The sequence below is a fragment of the Theropithecus gelada genome, chromosome 4 (assembly GCF_003255815.1).
Source record: "Theropithecus gelada isolate Dixy chromosome 4, Tgel_1.0, whole genome shotgun sequence".
NCBI classification, from domain to species: domain Eukaryota; kingdom Metazoa; phylum Chordata; class Mammalia; order Primates; family Cercopithecidae; genus Theropithecus; species Theropithecus gelada.
Window position 1 is genome coordinate 38,336,411 of NC_037671.1, and position 20,688 is coordinate 38,357,098.

The 20,688-nt window shown below is 40.1% G+C and overlaps 1 protein-coding gene across 4 annotated transcripts in view; it reads left to right on the top strand.

Moving 5' to 3' along the window:
- Positions 1-20,688, top strand: part of MAPK14 (mitogen-activated protein kinase 14) — an 85,746-nt gene that overhangs the window by 5,214 nt on the left and 59,844 nt on the right. For all 4 annotated transcript variants that reach the window (XM_025382408.1, XM_025382410.1, XM_025382409.1 and 1 more), the window contains one exon: positions 19,597-19,726. In XM_025382408.1, coding sequence (XP_025238193.1) covers positions 19,597-19,726 — 130 coding nt within the window. The remainder of the gene's footprint in view (positions 1-19,596; positions 19,727-20,688) is intronic.

Genomic DNA, 20,688 nt, shown 5'->3' on the forward strand with positions numbered 1-20,688 from the left:
TAGGAGGTGATAGTTGAGAATTACTCTTAGATCATATTCAACTGTTTATTCAACAGTGTTTATTGAATACCTACTATGGGCCAGATAGCTAGGTTCTGGAAGTAGAGTGCTAAACAAGACAGAAACAAGACAATCCATTCTCAACTGGAGCTTATAGTCTAGTGGGTTTAATAACTACATTTTGTGGATTGCTTGCTATGTTCTAGCATTGTGCTGTGCACTGTATCTTCAGCATAGAAAGTATATAACAAAACCTTTGGTAAAAGGATAGCAAAACTTGCTAAGAAATAAAATACAACTTCCTAAGTGCTTTGTGGAACAAGATTATTCTAGTATAATAAAAATAAATGAAGCTAACTTTTTTTAAACTATTAGTGGCCATTCACCGTTTTAAATCTTTTTTTAAATTATTTTTTATTTTTTTTAGAATGAGCCAGGGCGCAAAGAAATAAAAATGCATCATTATTAAGTATACAAGGGTGACTTTCTTGACTCCTGACCAGTGAGAAGGTCTACTTTTCTAGTAGTGATAGTAGGTCCATGCTGAGCTTTCCATTCTTTTCTTTGTAACCAAAAGTAAGGTAGTTGCCTGTATGTTACCAGTGCTAGTCAATAAGAAATCTTTAAACATAATTAATGGCAAACATTTGTATTATTTATGTATAAAGATTGTTTTAAGAAAGAGTTCATTTGAAGCTGACTGTAAAGTCATTTTATTTATCAAATCCCATTTTTCCACTGTTTTTTTTTTTTTTTTTTTTTTTTTTTTTTTTTCCGCCCAGGCTGGAGTGCAGTGGCACGATCTCGGCTCACGGCAACCTCTGCCTCCCGGGTTCAAGCAATTCTCCTGAGTAGCTGGGATTACAAGTGCACGCCACCACGCCTGGCTGATTTTTGTATTTTCAGTAGAGATGGGATTTTACCATGTTGGTCAGGCTAGTCTCGAACTCCTGACCGCGTGCTCCGCCCACCTTGGCCTCCCAAAGTCCTGGGATTACAGGAGTAAGCCACTGCACCTGGCCTCCACTGGTTCTTCTTTGAAATAAGCTTATCTGGGATCTCCAGGTTTTCAATTCTGGCAGTTTGATTTCTTGATACTGAGGAGTACTCTGCTTTTGATTTCTTCCTAGCCCAGTCTCAGAGATGATCTGTGTTGACTTTGCCTTTCATGGGCAAGAGTACAGATATTGCTGGGCCTCTAGGGCCTACAGTTCAAAGATGGAAGAATTCACTGGGGTAGATCACCCTCACTTTAGAATTAAATGACATTTTTAGGGATTTTTACAGTTTATAAAGTGTTTTCATTCAAAACGTTATCAATCAGTTCTCACTAGCTCCATGGAGGCTGATATTTATTAACCCCATTTTATAGATGGACTCATTCATTAAAAGAATGGCATACTTGTCAGTGCTACTTTTAGTAGTCTCCTTTCCGATAGATGTGGGCTGCTGAGGTTGTGTGGTGGCACCTTCTCTTATGCCACCTTCTCTTATGCCACCTATTGTGAAAAAGGGATTGCTGAGTCACTCGGAATAGAGCTTGAGTGTAGGAAAGCAATCCCACCAGTGTCATTGCCCAGTTTATGTGAGGGGAAATGACTTAATTTAACCCATTAAAGTCATGTCTCCTTCTCAGAACTGATAAACCAAAAATGCACTCATTGCCCAGATTAAATTTTTTTCTGAAGGAATTATTAGGCAGTGCAAATAGTTAATTCCTGAATTTATGAATCCTATTGGTTTGAAATTCTTTTTTTTTTTTTTTTTTTTTGAGACGGAGTCTCGCGCTGTGTCACCCAGGCTGGAGTGCAGTGGCGCGATCTCGGCTCACTGCAAGCTCCGCCTCCCAGGTTCACGCCATTCTCCTGCCTCAGCCTCCGAGTAGCTGGGACTACAGGCGCCCGCTACCACGCCCGGCTAGTTTTTTGTATTTTTAGTAGAGACGGGGTTTCACCATGTTAGCCAGTATGGTCTCGATCTCCTGACCTCGTGATCCACCCGCCTCGGCCTCCCAAAGTGCTGGGATTACAGGCTTGAGCCACCGCGCCCGGCCGGTTTGAAATTCTTTAGTGTACATTTATGTAAAGTTGGGACTGTCCATACATGTTTGTGTTATGTACATATAGGATATAAATAGAAATAACTGCCTCTCCAGCCCTTTGAAAATATATTAGATTTTTGCTTTTTGCAGTAAAATTTGTTGTAAAACTGATTTGTTCTTATCTAAGAGGTATAATTACTGCAGTGCTCAGAAAAGTCTCATTATAAAGTGGGCACCCCTGACTTAGAGCTTAGGAATTTCTTCTCATGGCTGCTATGGAAGTCATGCACCTATTTCATCAGAAAAATAACCAAAAACTTCTTTAAACTTGGAAATGTTTTTTGTAAAAGAAACATCAGTATTTGGAGTTGTTTGTCTTTCACAGTGCTCCCATAAATTAAGTACAGGCACAACTCATCTTATGCTTCACAGATAATTGCTTTTTTTTTTTTTTTTTTTTACAAATTGAAGGTTTGTGACAACCCTGTGGTAAGCAAGTCTATTGGCATCATTTTACCAACAGCATGTGCTCACTTCATGTCTCCATGTCACATTTTGGTAATTCTCGCAATATTTCTTTTCTTTTTCTTTCTTTTTTTTTTTTGAGGTGGAGTTTCGCTCTGTCGCCCAGGCTGGCGTTCCGTGGCGCGATCTCGGCTCACTGCAACCTCCGCCTTCCAGTTTCAAGTGATTTTCCTGCCTCAGCCTCCCGAGTAGCTGGGACTATAGGCATGTGCCACCACGCCCAGCTAATTTTTGTATTTTTAGTAGAGATGGGGTTTCACCATGTTGGTCAGGCGGTTTTCGAACTCCTGACCTTGTGATCTGCCTGCCTCGGCCTCCCCAAACGCTGGGATTACAGGTGTGAGCCACCGTGCCCGGCAATTCTCGCAATATTTCAAACTTTCTTCTTCTTATTAAATGTTATGGGGATCTGAGATCACTGATCTTTGATGTTACTGTTGTAATTGTTTTGAGGTATCTGGAACCATGCCCATAGGCAGACTTAATTGATAAACATTGTGTGTGTTCTGACTGCTCTGCCAACCAGCTGTTGCCTCTCTCCATCTCCTAAGGCCTCCTTATTCCCTGAGACACAATAATATTGGAATTAGGCCAATTAATAGCACTACAGTGGTTTCTAAGTGTTCAAGTGAAAGGAATGGTTGCATGTCTCTTACTTTAAATCAAAAGCTAGAAATGATTAAACAGTGAGGAAGGCATGTCGAAAACTGAGATAAGCTGAAAGCTAGGCTTCTTGTACCAAACAGCCAATTTGTGAATGCAAATGAAAAGTTTTTGAAGGAAATTAAAAGTTATATTCCAGTAAACAAATGAATGATTAGAAAGTAAAACAGCCTTGTTGCTGAGATGGAGAAAGTTTTAGTGGTCTGGATAAAAGAACAGACCAACCACAACATGCCCTTAAGCCAAAGCCTAATCTAGAGCAAAGCCCTAACTCTCTTTAATTGTATGAAGTTTGAGACAGGTGAGAAAGCTGCAAAAGATACGTTTGAAGCTAGCAGAGGGTGGTTCATAGGTTTAAGGAAAGAACTTGTCTCCATAGCATAACTTTATAGTGCAAGGTGGCTGGGGGCGGTGGCTAACATCTGTAATTCCAGCACTTTGGGAGGCTGAGGCAGGTAGATCATCTGAGGTCAGGAGTTTGAGACCAGCCTGGCCAACATGGCGAAACTCTGCCTCTACAAAAAATACAAAAATTTGTTTTTTGTATTTTTTGGTGTTGTGGCGTGTACCTGTAGTCCCAGCTGCTTGGGAGGCTGAGGCAGGAGAATTGCTTGAACCCAGGAAGTGGAGGTTGCAGTGAGCCACTGCAACCAAGTGGCAACCGAGATTGTGTCACTGCACTCCAGCCTGGGTGATAGAGCAAGAGTACATCTCAAAAAAAAAAAAAAAAAAGAATAAAAACTTCCATAGATGAGACATTGCTTCTCAGAAATGAATAAAGCAAGTAGTTTCTTGAGGTGGAATCTACCGTTGGTGAAGATGCTTATGAACATTGTTGAAATGACAACAAAGGGTTTAGAATATTACATAAACTTAGTTGATAAAGCAGCAGCAAGGTTTGAGAGGATCGACTCCCATTTTGAAAATAGTTCTACTGTGAGTAAAATGCTGTCAAACACCATTGCAGGCTACAGAGAAATCTGTCACGAAAGGAAGAGTGAATCAATGCAGCAAGCTTCACTGTTGTCTTATTTTTAGGAATTGCCATAGTCATTCCAACCTTCAGCAATTATCACCTTGATCAGTCAGCAGCCATCAACACTGAGACAAGACCTTCCACCAGCAAGAAGATAGTGACTTGCTGAAGGCCCAGGTGACCCTTAGCATTTTTTAGCAAAAAAGTGTTTTATTTATTTATTTATTTATTCATTCATTCATTTATTTTTTCGAGACAGAGTCTCGCTCTGTCACCCAGGCTGGAGTGCAGTGGCACAATCTTGGCTCACTGCACCCTCCACCTCCCAGGTTCAAGCAATTCTCCCCCCTTAGCCTCCCGAGTAGCTGGGATTACAGGTATGCGCCACCATGCCCAGCTAATCTTTGTATTTTTAATAGAGATGGGGTTTCACCATGTTGGTTAGGCTGGTCTCAAACTCTGACCTCAAGCCATCCTTCTGCCTCAGCCTCCCAAAGTGCTGGAATTAATAGATATGAGCCATCGTGCCTAGCCAATAAAATATTTTTAAATTAAGGTATGTGTGTGTGTGTATATATATATATTTTGACATACTACTAGTGCATACTTAATAGAGTACAGTATCGTAAATATAACTTGTATTTGCATTGGGAAACCAAAAAATTCATGTTACTCATTTTTTTGTGATACTCACTTTGTTGTGGTTATCTGGAACTGAACTCATGATATCTCTGAGGTACACTTGGATGTATGTGTTAAGGATTTACAAAATTAACCAGTTTTCTCATGCAGTGTTCAAGTCTATTAATAATTTATTCTAGGGAAGAAGAAGTGGTGGTTTGTAAATTCTGCACTTAACAAAATACTGGGTTTTGGGCATGCTTGGCTCCAAGGCTGAATGTAGTGGGGAAAGAAGTATACGAGAGGCCGGGCGCCGTGGCTCACGCCTGTAATCCCAGCACTTTGGGAGGCCGAGGCGGGTGGATCACGAGGTCAGGAGATCGAGACCATCCTGGCTAACACGGTGAAACTCCGTCTCTACTAAAAATACAAAAAAACGAGCCGGGCGTGGTGGCGGCGCCTGTGGTCCCAGCTCCTCGGGAGGCTGAGGCAGGAGAATGGCGGGAACCCGGGAGGCGGAGCTTGCAGTGAGCCAAGATGGCGCCGCTCGCTCCAGCCTGGGCCACAGAGCGACACTCCGTCTCAAAAAAAAAAAAAAAAAAAAGTATACGAGAGTGAGGAGTCTAGGATTTCCAAGTTTTGGCCTTGGGCAAATGGATATATTTTAGTGCCGTTTTCTGAACTTTGTGTTACAAAGTTACAAAGAGTGTTACAGGGTACAAGATTATAGAGAGAAAGGGGAAGGAACATAGGTTCATGGTAATCTCCTTGAGGACAGGACTCATTATACATTGAGTGTCTACCATGAATGGTTTGCTGTAAGTGCTGGAGATGAAATATGAATAACAAAGACAAAAGTTTCTGCCTTAAGAAGCTATATTCTGACCAGGTGCAGTGAGGGATTATATTCTGTAATCCCTGCACTTTGGGAGGCCAAGGTGGAGGTTTCCTTGAGCCGGGTAGTTAGAAACCAGCAGCCTGGGCAAAATGGGGAGACTCCTCTACTAAAAAATAAAAATAAAAAATTAGGCAAGCTTGGTGGCACACTCCTGTAGTTTCAGCTACTTGGGAGGCTGAGGTGGAAGGACTGCTTGAGCCTGAGAAGTTGAGACTGTAGTGAGCTGTGATCCTGCCAGTGTACTCCAGCCTGGGTGACAGAGTGAGCCCCTGTCTCCAGAAACAAACAAACAAACAAACAAAAAAAAAAAAAAAAAAAAAGGAAGCTATATTCTAATGGGGATGGCAGTGGAAGTATATAATAAACAAGTAAAATTTATAGTGTGTGAGGTAAGTGCTGTGGAGAAAATGCAACAAGGGAAGGAGAGTGAGTGCTAGGATGCCTATTGCACTTTTAAGCAAGGTGAACAGGGTAAGCATCATTGATAAAGTAACAATTGAGCAAAAACCTGAAGAAGGTGATATAGAACACTGGTTGGACATGGGTGAGGATGTAAGAACATTCTAGGCTGAGGATTAACAAGTGTGCAAAAGCCCTGAGGTAAGGGCCCTGTGTTCCAGGAAATAGCTAAGAGGCCAGTACAGCTGGAGCTAAATGAACCAGGGGCCAAATATAGGGAGAAAAGTGGAGTGAGGGATGGGTCGCAGATGTTCAGGGATCATGTAGGGTCTTATTTGCCTTTATAAAGACTGTGACTTTTCCTTTGAGTGAGAGGGGAAGCCTTGGAGGGTTGTGACCAGAGGAAGGACATGACCTAAATCATGTTTTGACAGATCACTGCGCTCTAGGGTCCCAAGTGTTTCATTTCGGTTCCTTACCCATTCTACCCTAAATGACTACTGTGAATAGGATAGAATGGTGGAGTTAGATGAATTGATGCAGAGCCCTGACCCATGCTCACAACTCTCATTCCAGCAGTCCCAGAGTGCCAGAGCCAGTATTTTTGTTGGGCCCTAGAAATTTAGGGTATTCCAGTCCAGCTCTTTAAATAACATGGGCTTCCTTTACTTTTTCAGGTTTTTGTTGCCAAAAGGAAGGGAGCAGAGCTTAGCTCTTGAGTTTAGCTGGAAAAGGAAGATGAGTCTGCTGGCAGATTGTTTTTTAACTTCTTTGCCTTTTAGGGTTTTTCTTACTTTTGGATCGTGTTTTAAAAGTCATTTTTACCTTCTTTCAACAGTTAAACATTTAAGATCTTATTTATTTGATTTTATTTGACTCTTTTTCTGACTTATATTCCTCTGCCTTTTCCCCATTATAATACTTTTAGTAGAGATTGGACCATTGTTATCTGTCATTAATATCTTGGCTTTGAGGTCGCAAGGACTTCTCTGTTAAACTTGAATACATTGTATAGATTGAAAGATTCTACAGACATGTGACCCTATAAAAACCCATATTATTTATTGTCCTCCCTGCCTTTACAGATGTAAGCCCCCCTCCTCTTTTCATCAGAGCTCTCCCTCTTTTACTGCTCTATCATCAAGTTGCAGAAAATAAGTTTTCCTGCAAACATAGATTCCCATGGCAACATAACAGAAAGGTAATAGAACAAATGTTTATTTTGTCTAGACCTGCTGTCTGAGTAACATTAGACCCTGAACATGTTGGCTCCTGTTACTTGAATGTGTGGTTACAAATTCCTTATTTTCCTCAAAACTTACTTCTCTTAGACCTTCATGATATTGTCACTGTGCCTGTGATATGAAGGAAGGTGTGTGTGTGAGTATGTGTGCCTTACTGTCATTCTACTCAGAAGTATGTATTGATTGCATTTTCAAGCTTATGGCTTAAAATATAGACACCACACAACATGTGAGCATGTGAAGAAAAAAAAAGCATACCAGTTTTGTCCTTTGTTTTCATAAGTTCATTAATTTAGTATTTCCAGTGCACTATACTAGGTGTTTTGTTTACAGAGATTTAAAACAGAAGAAGGGTACCTGCTTTCGAAAATATCAGTCCAGGCTGTGTGTGGTGGTTCACGCCTGTAATCCCAGCACTCTAGGAGGCTGAGGTGGGCAGATCACTTGAGGTCAGGAGTTGGAGACCAGCCTGGCCAACATGGTGAAACCCGTCTCTGCAAAAATTAGCTGGGCGTGGTGGTGTGTGCCTGTAATCCCAGCTATTTGGGAGACTGAGGCATGAGAATCACTTGAACCGGGGAGGCGGAGGTTGCAGTGAGTCCGGATCGCACCCCTGCGCTCCTGCCTGGGCAACAGAGCAAGACTCAGTCTCAAAAAAAAAAAAAGTATCAGTCCAGAGGAGACATATTTATGTTTCCTCAGAGATGGCTTTAGGAGTCCTTTGTAGCTTTTATTTTCTGCATTCTTCCTGCTTAAGTTGGCATTTGAAATCTACCTTTGTATTGCTAATTCTTCTCTTAAGATCTTTTTAGATTTTTCTATGTCTCAGATTGAGTGACTGCTGTGGTTTGAATGTATTCCCCAAAGTTCATATGTTAGAAACTTAATCCCCAATGCAACAGTGTTGGGGAGTGGGGCCTAAGAAGTGATCAGGTCATGAGGGCTCTACACTCCTGACTGGATTAATGTCATGATCAAGGAAGTGGGTTAGTTATCACTAGAGTGGCTTTATTATTAAAGCAGGTTCAGTCCCCTCTTGCTCTCTCTCTCTCACCGTCTCTTGTCTTCTGTCACCTCTTGCCTTCCACTACTGGATTACACAGCAAGAAGGCCCTAACTAGATGCCAGCACCTTGATACTGGACTTCCCTGCCTCATGGACTGTGAGAAATAAGTTTATTTTTTAATAAATTACCCAATCTGTGATACTCTATTATAGCAACACAAAATGGACTAAGATTGACATACTGGTCACTTTTTACATCTAAGGTAATTTTATGCAAAGGTATATATTGGAAATCTGTGTCAGATAAGCCTTTCCATCTGATGATTCAGATGTAGAAATGATGACATCAGCATGTGTTCACACGAAGTCAAAACAACATCTTTGGATCTGCCAAGGGCTCAGGGAGGATGTTTTAGGAGGAAAAAGGAACTGTGAGGGTAAGAGTCCTTTAGTTCCTTAACCCATCCCTATACTTGCACTTGGGGTAATGTCTCTGGCTGTGACAGTCTTCTCACCTATAACATGTGGCCCTAATCATACCCTTACTTTTGTCTGACACACGGTTGAGATGTCTGGCTTATGCAAGTGTATATTTAACTCATCTTTCTTGTATTTCCTCATCCCTGTAGTAGGTATAACTTGATTCTCAGAAATAATTGCTTTGCTTTTAATATCTCCAATAGCTATCTCTTTTTTTCTCTCCTGTCAAATCTTTTATTTAGGGCTTTAGCTGGCATGAACTTTCTGGAACTTAGGCTTTTAAATAAATAGTTTCTATTTATGTTTTCTTCTTCAGGCTACCAAATGCTGGTGAAAATATTAGTTGTCTTCCTCATTCAGTGTAATAAACTATTATGTACTAATGAGCATAGTATTAACTTGAAGTGAAATGTTGATATTGGCTTCTTATACTGATATACTTCTTATGTCATTCCCTCATTTGACATTAAGTTTGGCTTGCCTCATTTTCTGATTCCTAGTTTAGTGTTCTGAGCGCGTTATGCTTTGAATGATCTGTTGTGAAATGAGCAATCTCAATATTAAATGATACTGATGCTAGAGCAAACAGAAAAAAGTTAGCAAATTAAGAGAACAGGCAGTAAGTACTATGAGCATCTATTAAGCTCTTTCTGCATTCCCAAATATAGTACAGGTTCAGTGTTCCTTATCCAAAATGCTTCGGATCACAAATGTTTTGGATTTTGGATTTTGGAATATTTGTATTATACTTCCCAGTTGAGCATCTTTTTTCAAAATATCCAAAATCTGAAATGCTCCAATGCATATTTCTCTTGAGCATCATGTTGATGCCCAAAAAGTTTTGGATTTTGAAGCATTTTAGGTTTTGGATTTTCAGATTAGGGTTACTCAACCCGTATAACCCAGAGTAATTCAACCTATTGACATTTTAGGTGGGATAATCTTTTGTTGTGGGGTACGGACTTGTGCGTTGTAGTATGTTTAGCAGCATCCCTGTCTCCTACTTGCTATATACTAATAGCAATTCCCAGTTGTGACAACCAAAAACATCTAGACATTGCCGCATACCTCTTGAGGGGTAGGGAGGGCAAAATCACCTTTAGTTGAGAATCACTTGTATAACCCTATATATTTGGATTGGTTGGTCCTGAGTAAAAACTAGATGGGATAATATGAACCTTCCACCTGCAAAAAGATAGAAATGCTATACTTTTTGCATTATAAATTGGGCCTCTCTAAACATGATTTTTATTATTTCTAGGAGAGTAGCAGCATTTCTAATGGTCCAGGTCCTAGTTATAACCCGATAAGCTTAATGGATGGGAGAACTTGCACAAGCATGTTTGAAGAGGCCAGGTGTATCACTGGCACGTTTGAGAAACAACTAATTAGGGAGGGAGACCCAGTTTTCATGCACAATTGTGTTTTGTCATTGTCATGGCCCCAGCTTTGGGTGTTTTGAATTTTTTCTGGAAAGGAAATTAGCATGAAGTCCCAGTTGGTAGGTAGGCAGCATTTTCCGTAGTGTCTCTTCTGGTATTCTGTGTCCTTCGTCTCCTGTCTTTCAGTATTTAGCATTTTCAAACTCCTAGAAATGAAATGCTGTTTAGAAGTCCACAAAGAGAGCTAGTCCATTGTGAATTACACAAAGAAGTAGTCCATTGTGTATTAATTTTCTGTACGTTTTTGAAGGCTCTTGCATCTGGGAAGGCTTGCTTAGTTTTAAAAATATTAGGTAATAACAGACTGAAATTTTGAAGATCTTATGGATCCAAGGTAGCAGGAACTCAGGAAGATCAGCCTTCTTTGATTTAGAATGTCATTTAGGCACATTATATATTCTGATACCTTAGAAGATACAATGCATTTTCCTGAATTATCATTGCTACTGCTTTAATTACTTTAAGGCTGTGAGGCAGTAACTAACTTTAGTGTCATGATGTATACATCTTAACATTTAATGTGCTCTTTTATTTTTTTTAACACCCCCTTAAAGTACTCTGGTATTCAGATTTTTCCTTGTGTTTCTCTAATTCTCCTATTTCATCCATTGGTCAGTTTTTCCTGCCTCTTTTCTTTCTGCTCCATGATCCATTCTTAAATTTTCTTTTTTCTTTGCATATGCTTTTTGAATTCATTATCTCAGTCTCAACAATGGTCTTGTTCATATACTATACTTCCAAATTTGTACTTTCAAACATATTCTCAAGAATGTCTGACCCTTTGGATTCTCAATCTATTGAGATGTAATGTTTCATGCTTTCCCTTGATTACTTTCCTACACACTTGTTGAAGATACCAAAGATGTAGCACTAACTTCTCTTGGAATGGGATTGATGTTACAAACTTGAATGGTTCATTCAGTTTAGATATGTGAAGCGGATATCATCATTAGCACTGATGATTGACAGTAGTTTTAAAAATTCCAGTCAGGAATGAACCAGAAGTTACCTGAAGTTTTCAATAACTCTAGGTATTAATGCAACGTATTTTGAAAGTTTGAAATATATGGGTGTAAATATTGATGCTTACATGTTAGATTTACTGTGGTGAAGGAAATTTGCCAGTCGTCCATCAGACAGTGTTAAATGCCCACCAATGTGTAAAAGCAATAGACCTAAAATATTAATAAATTGTGTATATATGTATGAAGGTATTGATGTGTACAGAGAAGTGGAGACATTGTGAGTTATAGTGGTCGGTATGGTTTCATGGAGGAGGAAGGATTTGAAGATTATTTAAAAAGATGGATATTTGGACAGAAGAAAAGCAAACATTTTCAGACAAGAGAAAACATAAACCAAGAGAATGGATATGAAAAGGACTGTCCTGACAGGAGGAACATCTCAGGTAGGGTGAACCCAGTTGTGGTTCTCATTCTTGTTGTGCTTCAGACTCACTTGTGGAACTTTTAAACATACCCCCAGAAATTAAGAATGAGGTCTGGAGTGGGACTTAGGCAGTTGCTTTTCTAAAAAGTCTACAAATGGTTCTTTAGGTAGTAGAGAGCTGTTGGAGTTTCTTGAGTTGTGAACTGTTGAGTAAAATTGTTTTAAATTGGTCTTGCTGGAGTGTAAAGAATGGATTAGAGGAAACAATTGTATTGCTTTGTAAAAGTCTGGTAAATGTATTTACGTGTCCCTCTGTTCATTTTGACTCCTCAGCTAGATTTCTTAGTTCCTTGAGATCATAAACAATCAACTTTTAAAGGTACAATGAAGAAATATCTTTTTTTTTTTTTTTTTTTTTTTTTGCTGGGTTGGGGGACAGGGTTTTGCTCTGTCACCCAGGCTGAAGTGCAGTTATACAATCAATGGCTCACTGAAGCCTTGAACTCCTGAGTTCAAGCGATCTTCCTACTTCAGCCACCCAAAGTAGCTGAGACAACAGGTGTGTGCCGCCATGCCCGCCTAATGTTTTTTTCTTTTTTTTTAGACACGAGGTCTCACTACCTCATGAAGTTGCCCAGGCTGGTCTTGAACTCCTGAGCTGAAGCTGTCTTCCTGCCTCAGACTTCCAAAGTGCTAGGATTACAGGTGTGAGCCACTGCACCTAGCAAGAAATACCTTATCATTCTATTTTCATTTGGAACTTGCAGGCTCATGCCTGTAATCCCAGCACTTTGGGAGGCTGAGGCAGGCGAATCATGAGGTCAGGAGATTGAGACCATCCTGGCTAACATGGTGAAACCCTGTCTCCACTAAAAATACAAAAAAATTAGTCGGGTGTGGTGGCGGGTGCCTGTAGTCCCAGCTGCTGGGGAGGCTGAGGCAGGAGAATGGCATGAACCAGGGAGTCGGAACTTGCAATGAGCCGAGATCGTGCCACTGCACTTCAGCCTGGGTGACAGAGCAAGACTCCGTCTCAAAAAAAAAAAAAAGAAAGAAAGGACCTCATGATATATGCTAACCTTACCTGTACAGACTTTCTTATTTTCTCTTAATCTCTTACCATTTTGTCAGGTTTTATATATGCAATTCCAGTCTGCTTTAAATCCATTGTGAATAAAGGAAGGTATGCATCAATAAATTTAGAAGTTAAACAATTTTATTAGGATATATGAAGAATCTAGTAACCCAGATTTTCTATGTGTGTGTGACACAAGGGGAGGCAAGTATGAATGTGTAACAAAACATTGAAGTTTATTTAATGATTATCCTTGTATGTTATGTACTGGATTCACAGCAGTAGATGAGTGACAATGACATCCTAATATTGTAATAACTGCTTCTAATTTTTATGTTTCTTTCAGCTATTTTTTACTATACCAATGATTTTATAAGATGTGAATTAATTTGATAACTTTGGAAGGCTTCATGTAAATTCACAATTGGGGAAAAAACTTGTTAAACAGTATGTCCTGAATTTTAGTTTGGAGAACCTGTTTATCATAAAGATAATTTCATTTTATAATGCTGTTCATGAAAACAAGGTTTTACTTGTAGCTCTACTTTTACAAATGTGATTGAGAGGAGTATTCCAGCTTTGCCATGGACCAAGCTCCTTGCCAAACCCACTATAAAAGTTATCACATTTAATTCTAACAAATACCCTACAGATGAAATATAAACATAATTCTCATTTCATGAAAAAATTTAATTAACATCCTCAAGATTATATAGCTATTAAGTGACAGAACTGGAATTAAAATCCAGATAGTCTAATTCCAAAGTCTCGGCTCTTATTTAATCACTCTGTTGGAGTATTATAAACATGTAATAATAAATTGTGATTGTTGGGGTCTGTAGGGTACTGATTAATTCTAGCCTGCCTTTTGCTGAATAGATTCAGGAGTCAAATAGAGATAAAAATATTTACTTTATTAGTAAAGCTGGCATGCAGAGTGGCTTGGACAGGCAACTTAAGTGGGCTTCTTTCTTCCCTAGTTAATTGAACTTGCACACTTAATCAGTCAGATCAGCTAGAAAACTGCTGCTGTTCCTTGCTCCCCAGTGGACTTACCAGCGGAGGAGAGAAGAAAGTGCTCAACTTGCAGGTGGTAGGCAAACTCTGAGGTGGGAAGTTGAAAAAGCTGGGTCCCGCAGGGGCAATGGCCATTTTTCCAGTCTCACCAGAGCTAGTTTAGAGAACTGGGTTTAGAGATGAGTATACATTTACTTGCTACTTTTGAGAGAGAAGAAGTTACTAATTTATGGGTCTGTAGGAGCAGTGGGAGTGGGAAAGAAGAGAACAACCACCCTCCTTTATGTGGGATAAGGAAGGAGTCAGTGAGGGCATTGTAACAGAGTAATTGCTTCTTAGAGGTCCCTGACAGGTTCCTGAGCAGGTGACTATTTAAACCAATACTTGAAGGGTAAGGATTTAGCTATGGAGTGGGATGGGTGCGGAGAAGAAAGTCCTAGGAACAAGGAGCAGCCTGTCTGAATAGTTAAAAGAACTGAAAGGAGCTAGCAGAACACAGTGGCCGAGAGAGAGGGAAAGAGTAGCACAGGAGCAGGTAGAATAATCAGTGGTGGCCAGATCACCTGGGCCTTGTAGGCCATCATGAGAAATTTGTGTTTTACTCTGTATGCCAAGGAGATTTCTTGAACGGTTTGAAGGAGGGGAGCGGTGTGATCTAATTTGTACTTTTATTGCTATTTTTTATTTTTCGTTTTGAGACAGTCTCACTGTATCTTCCAGGCTAGAGTGCAGTGGTGCCATCATGGCACACAGCAGCTTCAACCCTCCTGGGCTCAAGCAGTCCTCCTGCCTCAGCCTCCCAAGTAGCTGGGCATGGTGGCCCATGCCTAATTTTTTTTTTTTTTTTTGAGATGGAGTTTTGCTCTTGTTGCCCAGGCTAGAGTGCAATGGCGTGATCTCAGCTCACTGCAACCTCCGCCTCCCTGGTTCAAGCAATTCTTCTGCCTCAGCCTCCTGAGTAGCTGGGATTGCAGGCTCCTGCCACCACACCCAGCTAATTTTTTTAAATGTATATTTTTAGTAGAGACAGGATTTCACCATGTTGGCCAGGCTGGTCTCAAACTCGTAACCATGGCCTCCCAAAGTGCTGGGATTACAGGTGTGAGCCACTGCGTCTGGCTGCCTGACTGATTTTTAATTTATTTATAATTATTTTTTTGAGACAGAGTCTCACTTTGTTGCTCAGGCTTGAGTGCAGTGATACAATCTCAGCTCAGTGCAACCTCCACCTCCTGGGTTCAAGCGATCCTCCCGCCTCAGCCTCCCAAGTAGCTGGGGTTACAAGTGTGTGCCACCACGCCCCACTAAATTTTGTATTTTTTTAGTAGAAACGGGTTTCACCATATTGGCCAAGCTGGTCTCAAACTCCTGACCTCAAGTGATCCACCCGCCTTGGCCTCCCAAAGTGCTGGGATTACAGGTGTGAGCCACCACACCCAACCAATTTTTTATTTTTTGTAGATACAGGGTCTTGCTGTGTTGCTCAGGCTGATCTCAAACTTCTGGGCTCAAACAGTCCTCCTACCCTGGCCTCCCAAAGTGCTAGGTTTATAGGCTTGAGCCATTGTGCCTGGCATCATTTGTATTTTTAAAAGACTGTATTGGCTGCATTTGGAGAGCATATTAGAAGGACCGGCAGGCTGGTGACGTGGACTAATATGATAGTGGTGAAATGAAGAGCAGTTGACTTTGAGATGTATTTTGGAGGTGAAAACCATGAGACTTGCCAATAGATTTGAATGGGGACTGAGGAAAGGGAGAAATCAAGGATGACAATCAAATGTCTAGCTCGAGCAACTGGATGAACAATCCATTTATTGGATAACAGAGACATGGAGAAGAATAGTTCTGGGTGTTTTGTACTTGTTGCGTTTCGGGTGCTTATGTGTCTTTCTCATGGAGACGTCAGGACACAGAGAAGAGATTTCAGTGAGAGACATAAATTTGGGAGTTTTCAATATATAGATGGCATTTAATTTAAAGTTGTGGACATAGATGAGATTATCTAGAAAGAGAATATGGGAGAGAGAACAGGGCCCAGTACCATGTCCTGAAGAACTCCAACATAGAGAGTTTGAGTAGAAGCAGCACATGCAGTGGAGACAGAGATGGAGCTGCCACAGGGGTCATAGAAAACCAATAGAAGTGTTGATAAAGACTCCAGGATGGACAGTATTTAGAGAAAGTGGTGACTATGTCAATTACTAATCTTAGAAAAGTGGATTTGGTAGCAGAGATCATTAATGACCTTGAGAAGAGCAGTTTCAGTGGAATGGATTGAGGGAAGAATGGAATTGAAATGAGTCAGTTGTGTAGATGTGTGCTTCTCACATCTTAAGAGGTATATTAATCACCTGGAAATCTTGTCAAAATGTAAATTCTATTTTAGGGCCCAAGATGTCCTGTCCTTTCCTTTTCCTCTTCATTTTCTTTTTCCTTTCTCCTTTCTCCTTTCCTGTTGTCTGCAGAGATCCTGCATTTTCTAATGAGCTCCCAGATAATGCCAGCGCTACTGGTCCATGGAGCAATCAATGGAGCACACTTTGAGTAGCAAAGGTATAGATTAGTGGTTCTCAAACTGTAATATGTATCAGACTAATGTGGAGGGCTTGATAAAATACAGATTATTAGACCTAGTTCAAAGTTTCTCATTCCGTAACTCTGGGGTGGTACCTGAGAATTTTCATTTCCTATAAATTCCCAGGTGAAACTGATGCTGCTGATCTGGGAACCTCTGGTGTAGGTAATTTTTTGGAGAATTTTAACTGTGATGCAGAACTGTCAAGGGAAGTCTTTTGTTTGTTGGTTGAAGGTGGCAAACAAGTAGAGTGCCTTTCTGCTGATGAGAATGGTCCAGTAGATAGGGAGACACTGATGATGCAAGGGAGAAGAGGAATGAAGAAGGGAAATCCTTGAGAAGATGAGGAGGGTGGCTCCAAAGCATATATTGTGGTCTTGAATTTTGATAAGAAAGGGTATATTCTTAGTTATAGCAACAGGGAAGGTGGAGACGATGGGTTTATAGATTTGGGGATAAGCAAATGGAGCTCCCCTCTTGATGGTTTCTGTTTTCTCATTGAAGGTAAGGGCAACTCTTGAGGGAAGAGGGTGAGTTGGAGATTTGAGAGAGAACATGTCAAATGTTCATTTTCGAGTAGGAAAATGAACTTACTAGAAGAAAATGGCTTTATTGAGAGCCTCTTTGAGATTAAGGTCAGAAACTAAGAATGAAAATCTGATTCTACAGTCTTTTTTGTTCAACCTCCGTTAGTTCCTTGGATTCAGTCATGGGAGAATTAAGTGGTTGAGATTACCCAAGGTTAAATTTTATCCAGGTGAGTACATCAGAGAGAGAGAGAGAGAGAGAAGTACAAGGAAGTGATTATAATCATGGAACAGGAAGGGAAATGAAGACAGAAGAGGGCTGAAGGGTAGAAACAAGCAATGACGAGGTTAACAAATTGTTGTATTCAGGGTGCAAGTAAACTAGAAGTAACTAGGTTTGTGATGAAAAGCAAATGCTGCTGGCATTCAAAATTTTGTAGGTGGGGCAGTTTTTGGTAGGAATAAAGGTCTAGAGTGTGACTGTGAAGACGGCTGGGTGTGGTGGAGTTTCCTAGAGAGATCAGGAAACAGGATGTTGGGTGTGCCGTTCACCTGGATGTTGAAGTTGCCAAGAGTGATGACAGAAGTTGGGAGTGTAGAGAGATCTTCTGGATAGACACTAACTTTTCAATGAATGATGGAAAATTTCAGGTTAGTGGATACCAGCAGCAGAGAGGGATAGGTTTATCAGGGTTGTGAGCAGGAGGTATTTTATAGAACAAATGGAAAGTAATGGTCCTGAAGTGGTAATGGCTGCCAAGGAAGACTCCTACCCACCTGCTAGCCAGGAGGTATCTGGGCTATTAGAGAATGCTTTCTAATGGCAGGGCTATAAGAGAAGCAGTGTCTTCTAGATATGGCCTAGTTTCACAGAGATGGAGGGAAGGTTCAGAAAAGAGGTTGCAGATTTATAGGAGTTTATCACAAATTGGGATTTGAAGATTGAGGGCATGGCATAAAAGTTTGGGAGTGAAAGGAAGGGAACTGGAGTAGGTACAGAGTTGTAAAAGCAAGTTTGGCAGGCAGAGAGTTTGGTGATAATAGATGACCAGAAAGTCTTAGATACATATTAGAGACCGAGACAAACTGGAGGATGAGGCATAATGGAACTGGCCCAGACAATTTCTGTTATTACTATTATATATTTTTTTGAGACAGAGTTTCACTCTTGTTGCCAGGCTGGAGTGCAATGGCGCAATCTCAGCTCACTGCAACCTCTGCCTCTTGGGATCAAGCGATTCTCCTGCCTCAGCCTCCCGAGTAGCTGGGATTACAGGCACCCGCCACTGCGCCCGGTTAATTTTGTATTTTTGGTAGAAACGGAATTTCACCATGTTGGTCAGACTGGTCTCGAACTCCTGACCTTGTGATCCACCCGCCTCGGCCTCCCAAGGTGCTGGGATTACAGGCGTGAGCCACCGTGCCCGGCGATGATTTCTAAAAATAATTAAAATACACATCTCATTTTTGCTGTAGATGTCCTCCATGATCTAGCCACTGCCTGCATCTCTTATATCATCCCTTCCCACTCTCCCCTTGCACCCTGTGCTCCACCCACACAGCCCTTCTGTCTTTCTGTCACTCACTCCAGCATGCCATAGTTTTCCTACCTCTGTTTCTTTTTTCATTTGTTTGCACTTGCTCTTCTGAGAGATAGCAGAGTCAAGTGGTCAGTAGCATAAGCTCTGGATCCAGACTCCCTGCTCTGCCACTTTTAAGCTTTGTGACCATGGTCAAGTTACTTAACCTCTCTGTGCTTCAGTTGCTTATTTGTAAGTTGGGGAATGATAATAGTGTTTTTTCATAGGAGATTCGGGGAATTACAAAAGCTGAATTGAGACAAATTAATGTAAAGGGCTTAGAATAATTTCTTGTATGTGTGGGTAAAGACTCAATAAACATTAATATTATTATTTCTTCTACTTGAAGCTCTTTTTCTTATATATTTATATAGGGAATTTAATCATTACATTGTTTCCTTCTCAGGTCAGATGTGATTCCTCAGCCATCCTAGCTAAAGTGTCATAACTCCGCTGGCTCTCTGTCACTCTTTATCCCATTACCCTTTTATTTAGTCATAGTATTTTCATCACCATTTGAAATTATTTTATTATTCTGTTTTGCTCTTCCCCCATTCCCTGAAGGGCCAAGTACTTTGTAGGTGCTCCAGAAATATTTGTGGCAATTTATCGTCCTGAAAACACGGTTTCCTGGGCCTTGACTCTAATCAGGCAGTGTATGTGGCAAGGTGACGACAGTGAGGCCTAGGCAGGGAAGACAGAATTCAACTCTGTTTATTAATCTGTTGGCTCATCTAGATCAAGCAGCTGCCAGTTTTTGTAAATTTTATTAGAACACAGCCACACCCATTTTTAAACTTATTTTCTGGCTGCTTTCCTCCTACAACCAGAGTTGAGTAGTTGTGACAGAGGTCTTAGGGTTTGCAAAGTTGAAAATATTACTATCTGGCCCTTCATAGAAAAAAATTTGCTGACTCCTGATTTAGATACATAGAAAAGACAAGGAGAAAACACCAAAAATAATAACAAGCTTTATTTGGATAGTGGGATAATAGGTCATTTTGCTTTTTATCTTTATGCTTTTTTTTTGTATTTTGTTATAACCCTTTAATTTGGAAATAGCCATATAAATACCCCAAAATGGTATTTAGAACGCCTTTTTAATGGTGAGTTTTTTTCCCTTTTTTTCTCCTTAGTGCCGCTTTTGACACAAAAACGGGGTTACGTGTGGCAGTGAAGAAGCTCTCCAGACCATTTCAGTCCATCATTCATGCCAAAAGAACCTACAGAGAACTGCGGTTACTTAAACATATGAAACATGAAAATGTAAGTTAATTCATTCAAGGAAGAATAAATTTTGATCTTGAATAGGCTGGGGAAAATGTTTTAATTACTGCAGATGGAAATGCATTGGAGTGCATCAGATGTTGGTCCCTGCTTCTTGTCCTGGGGTGTTAGTGGCCACTTGGTTATGTCAGGTCAAAGACTTGGAATGAAAGTGATGCATCTTCCTGGAGTTCTAGTTTTACTCAAAGGTTTTTAGAGGGGAAGGAACTCTTTAAAATTTTAAAGTAAAAGGATATATTATGAAATATAACACAAAATTCACAAGAATTGTTAAGAGAAAATATTAAAAGGTTGTGTGTATTCTTTGCCTGGCTTTCCTAAGGCTCTATTATGAGAATGTGGGAGTCTGTGGCTATCAAAACACAAAATAGCCACAGACTCCCATATTCTCATAATATAGCCTTAATATTTTTAAGTGGAAAAATCTGAGGAAGAGTGCCCTAGGCTCACTGAAGGTCCTATCAAAGAGGGCTATTATTTTATATATTTGTTAATAATTTTTCTTTTTTTCCAGATTCAGTTATTTTAATAAATATGTCAGAGGCATTGTTTAAGTTAATTATAACTTTTTATTTTTTACCAATTTGGTAATTTGAGGACATTGCCATTCTGCCAAGATGCTTACAAATTCTAATACAGTAAATAAGTGGATATAATTGGAGTATTAACTGAAAGTAAAAAGACAGTTGACTGAAGACATTTTACTGAACTTCAAAATCAAGTTGTGAATTTCTGTGACTGCTGTATGAAGGGTACTGTGGAGTTTGTAGCATCGTGGAAGCAATGGCCATAGAGATTTCAAAGTCCTTTGGCTGTACTGCTTGTTTTTTGTGCAGAAGAAAATTCAAAATCTGTGAATTTATTATTTGACTATTTAGACTGTTTTAGTAATTTAACTTCTTTATATATTTTTTTTTTTTTTTTTTTTTTTTTTTTTTTTT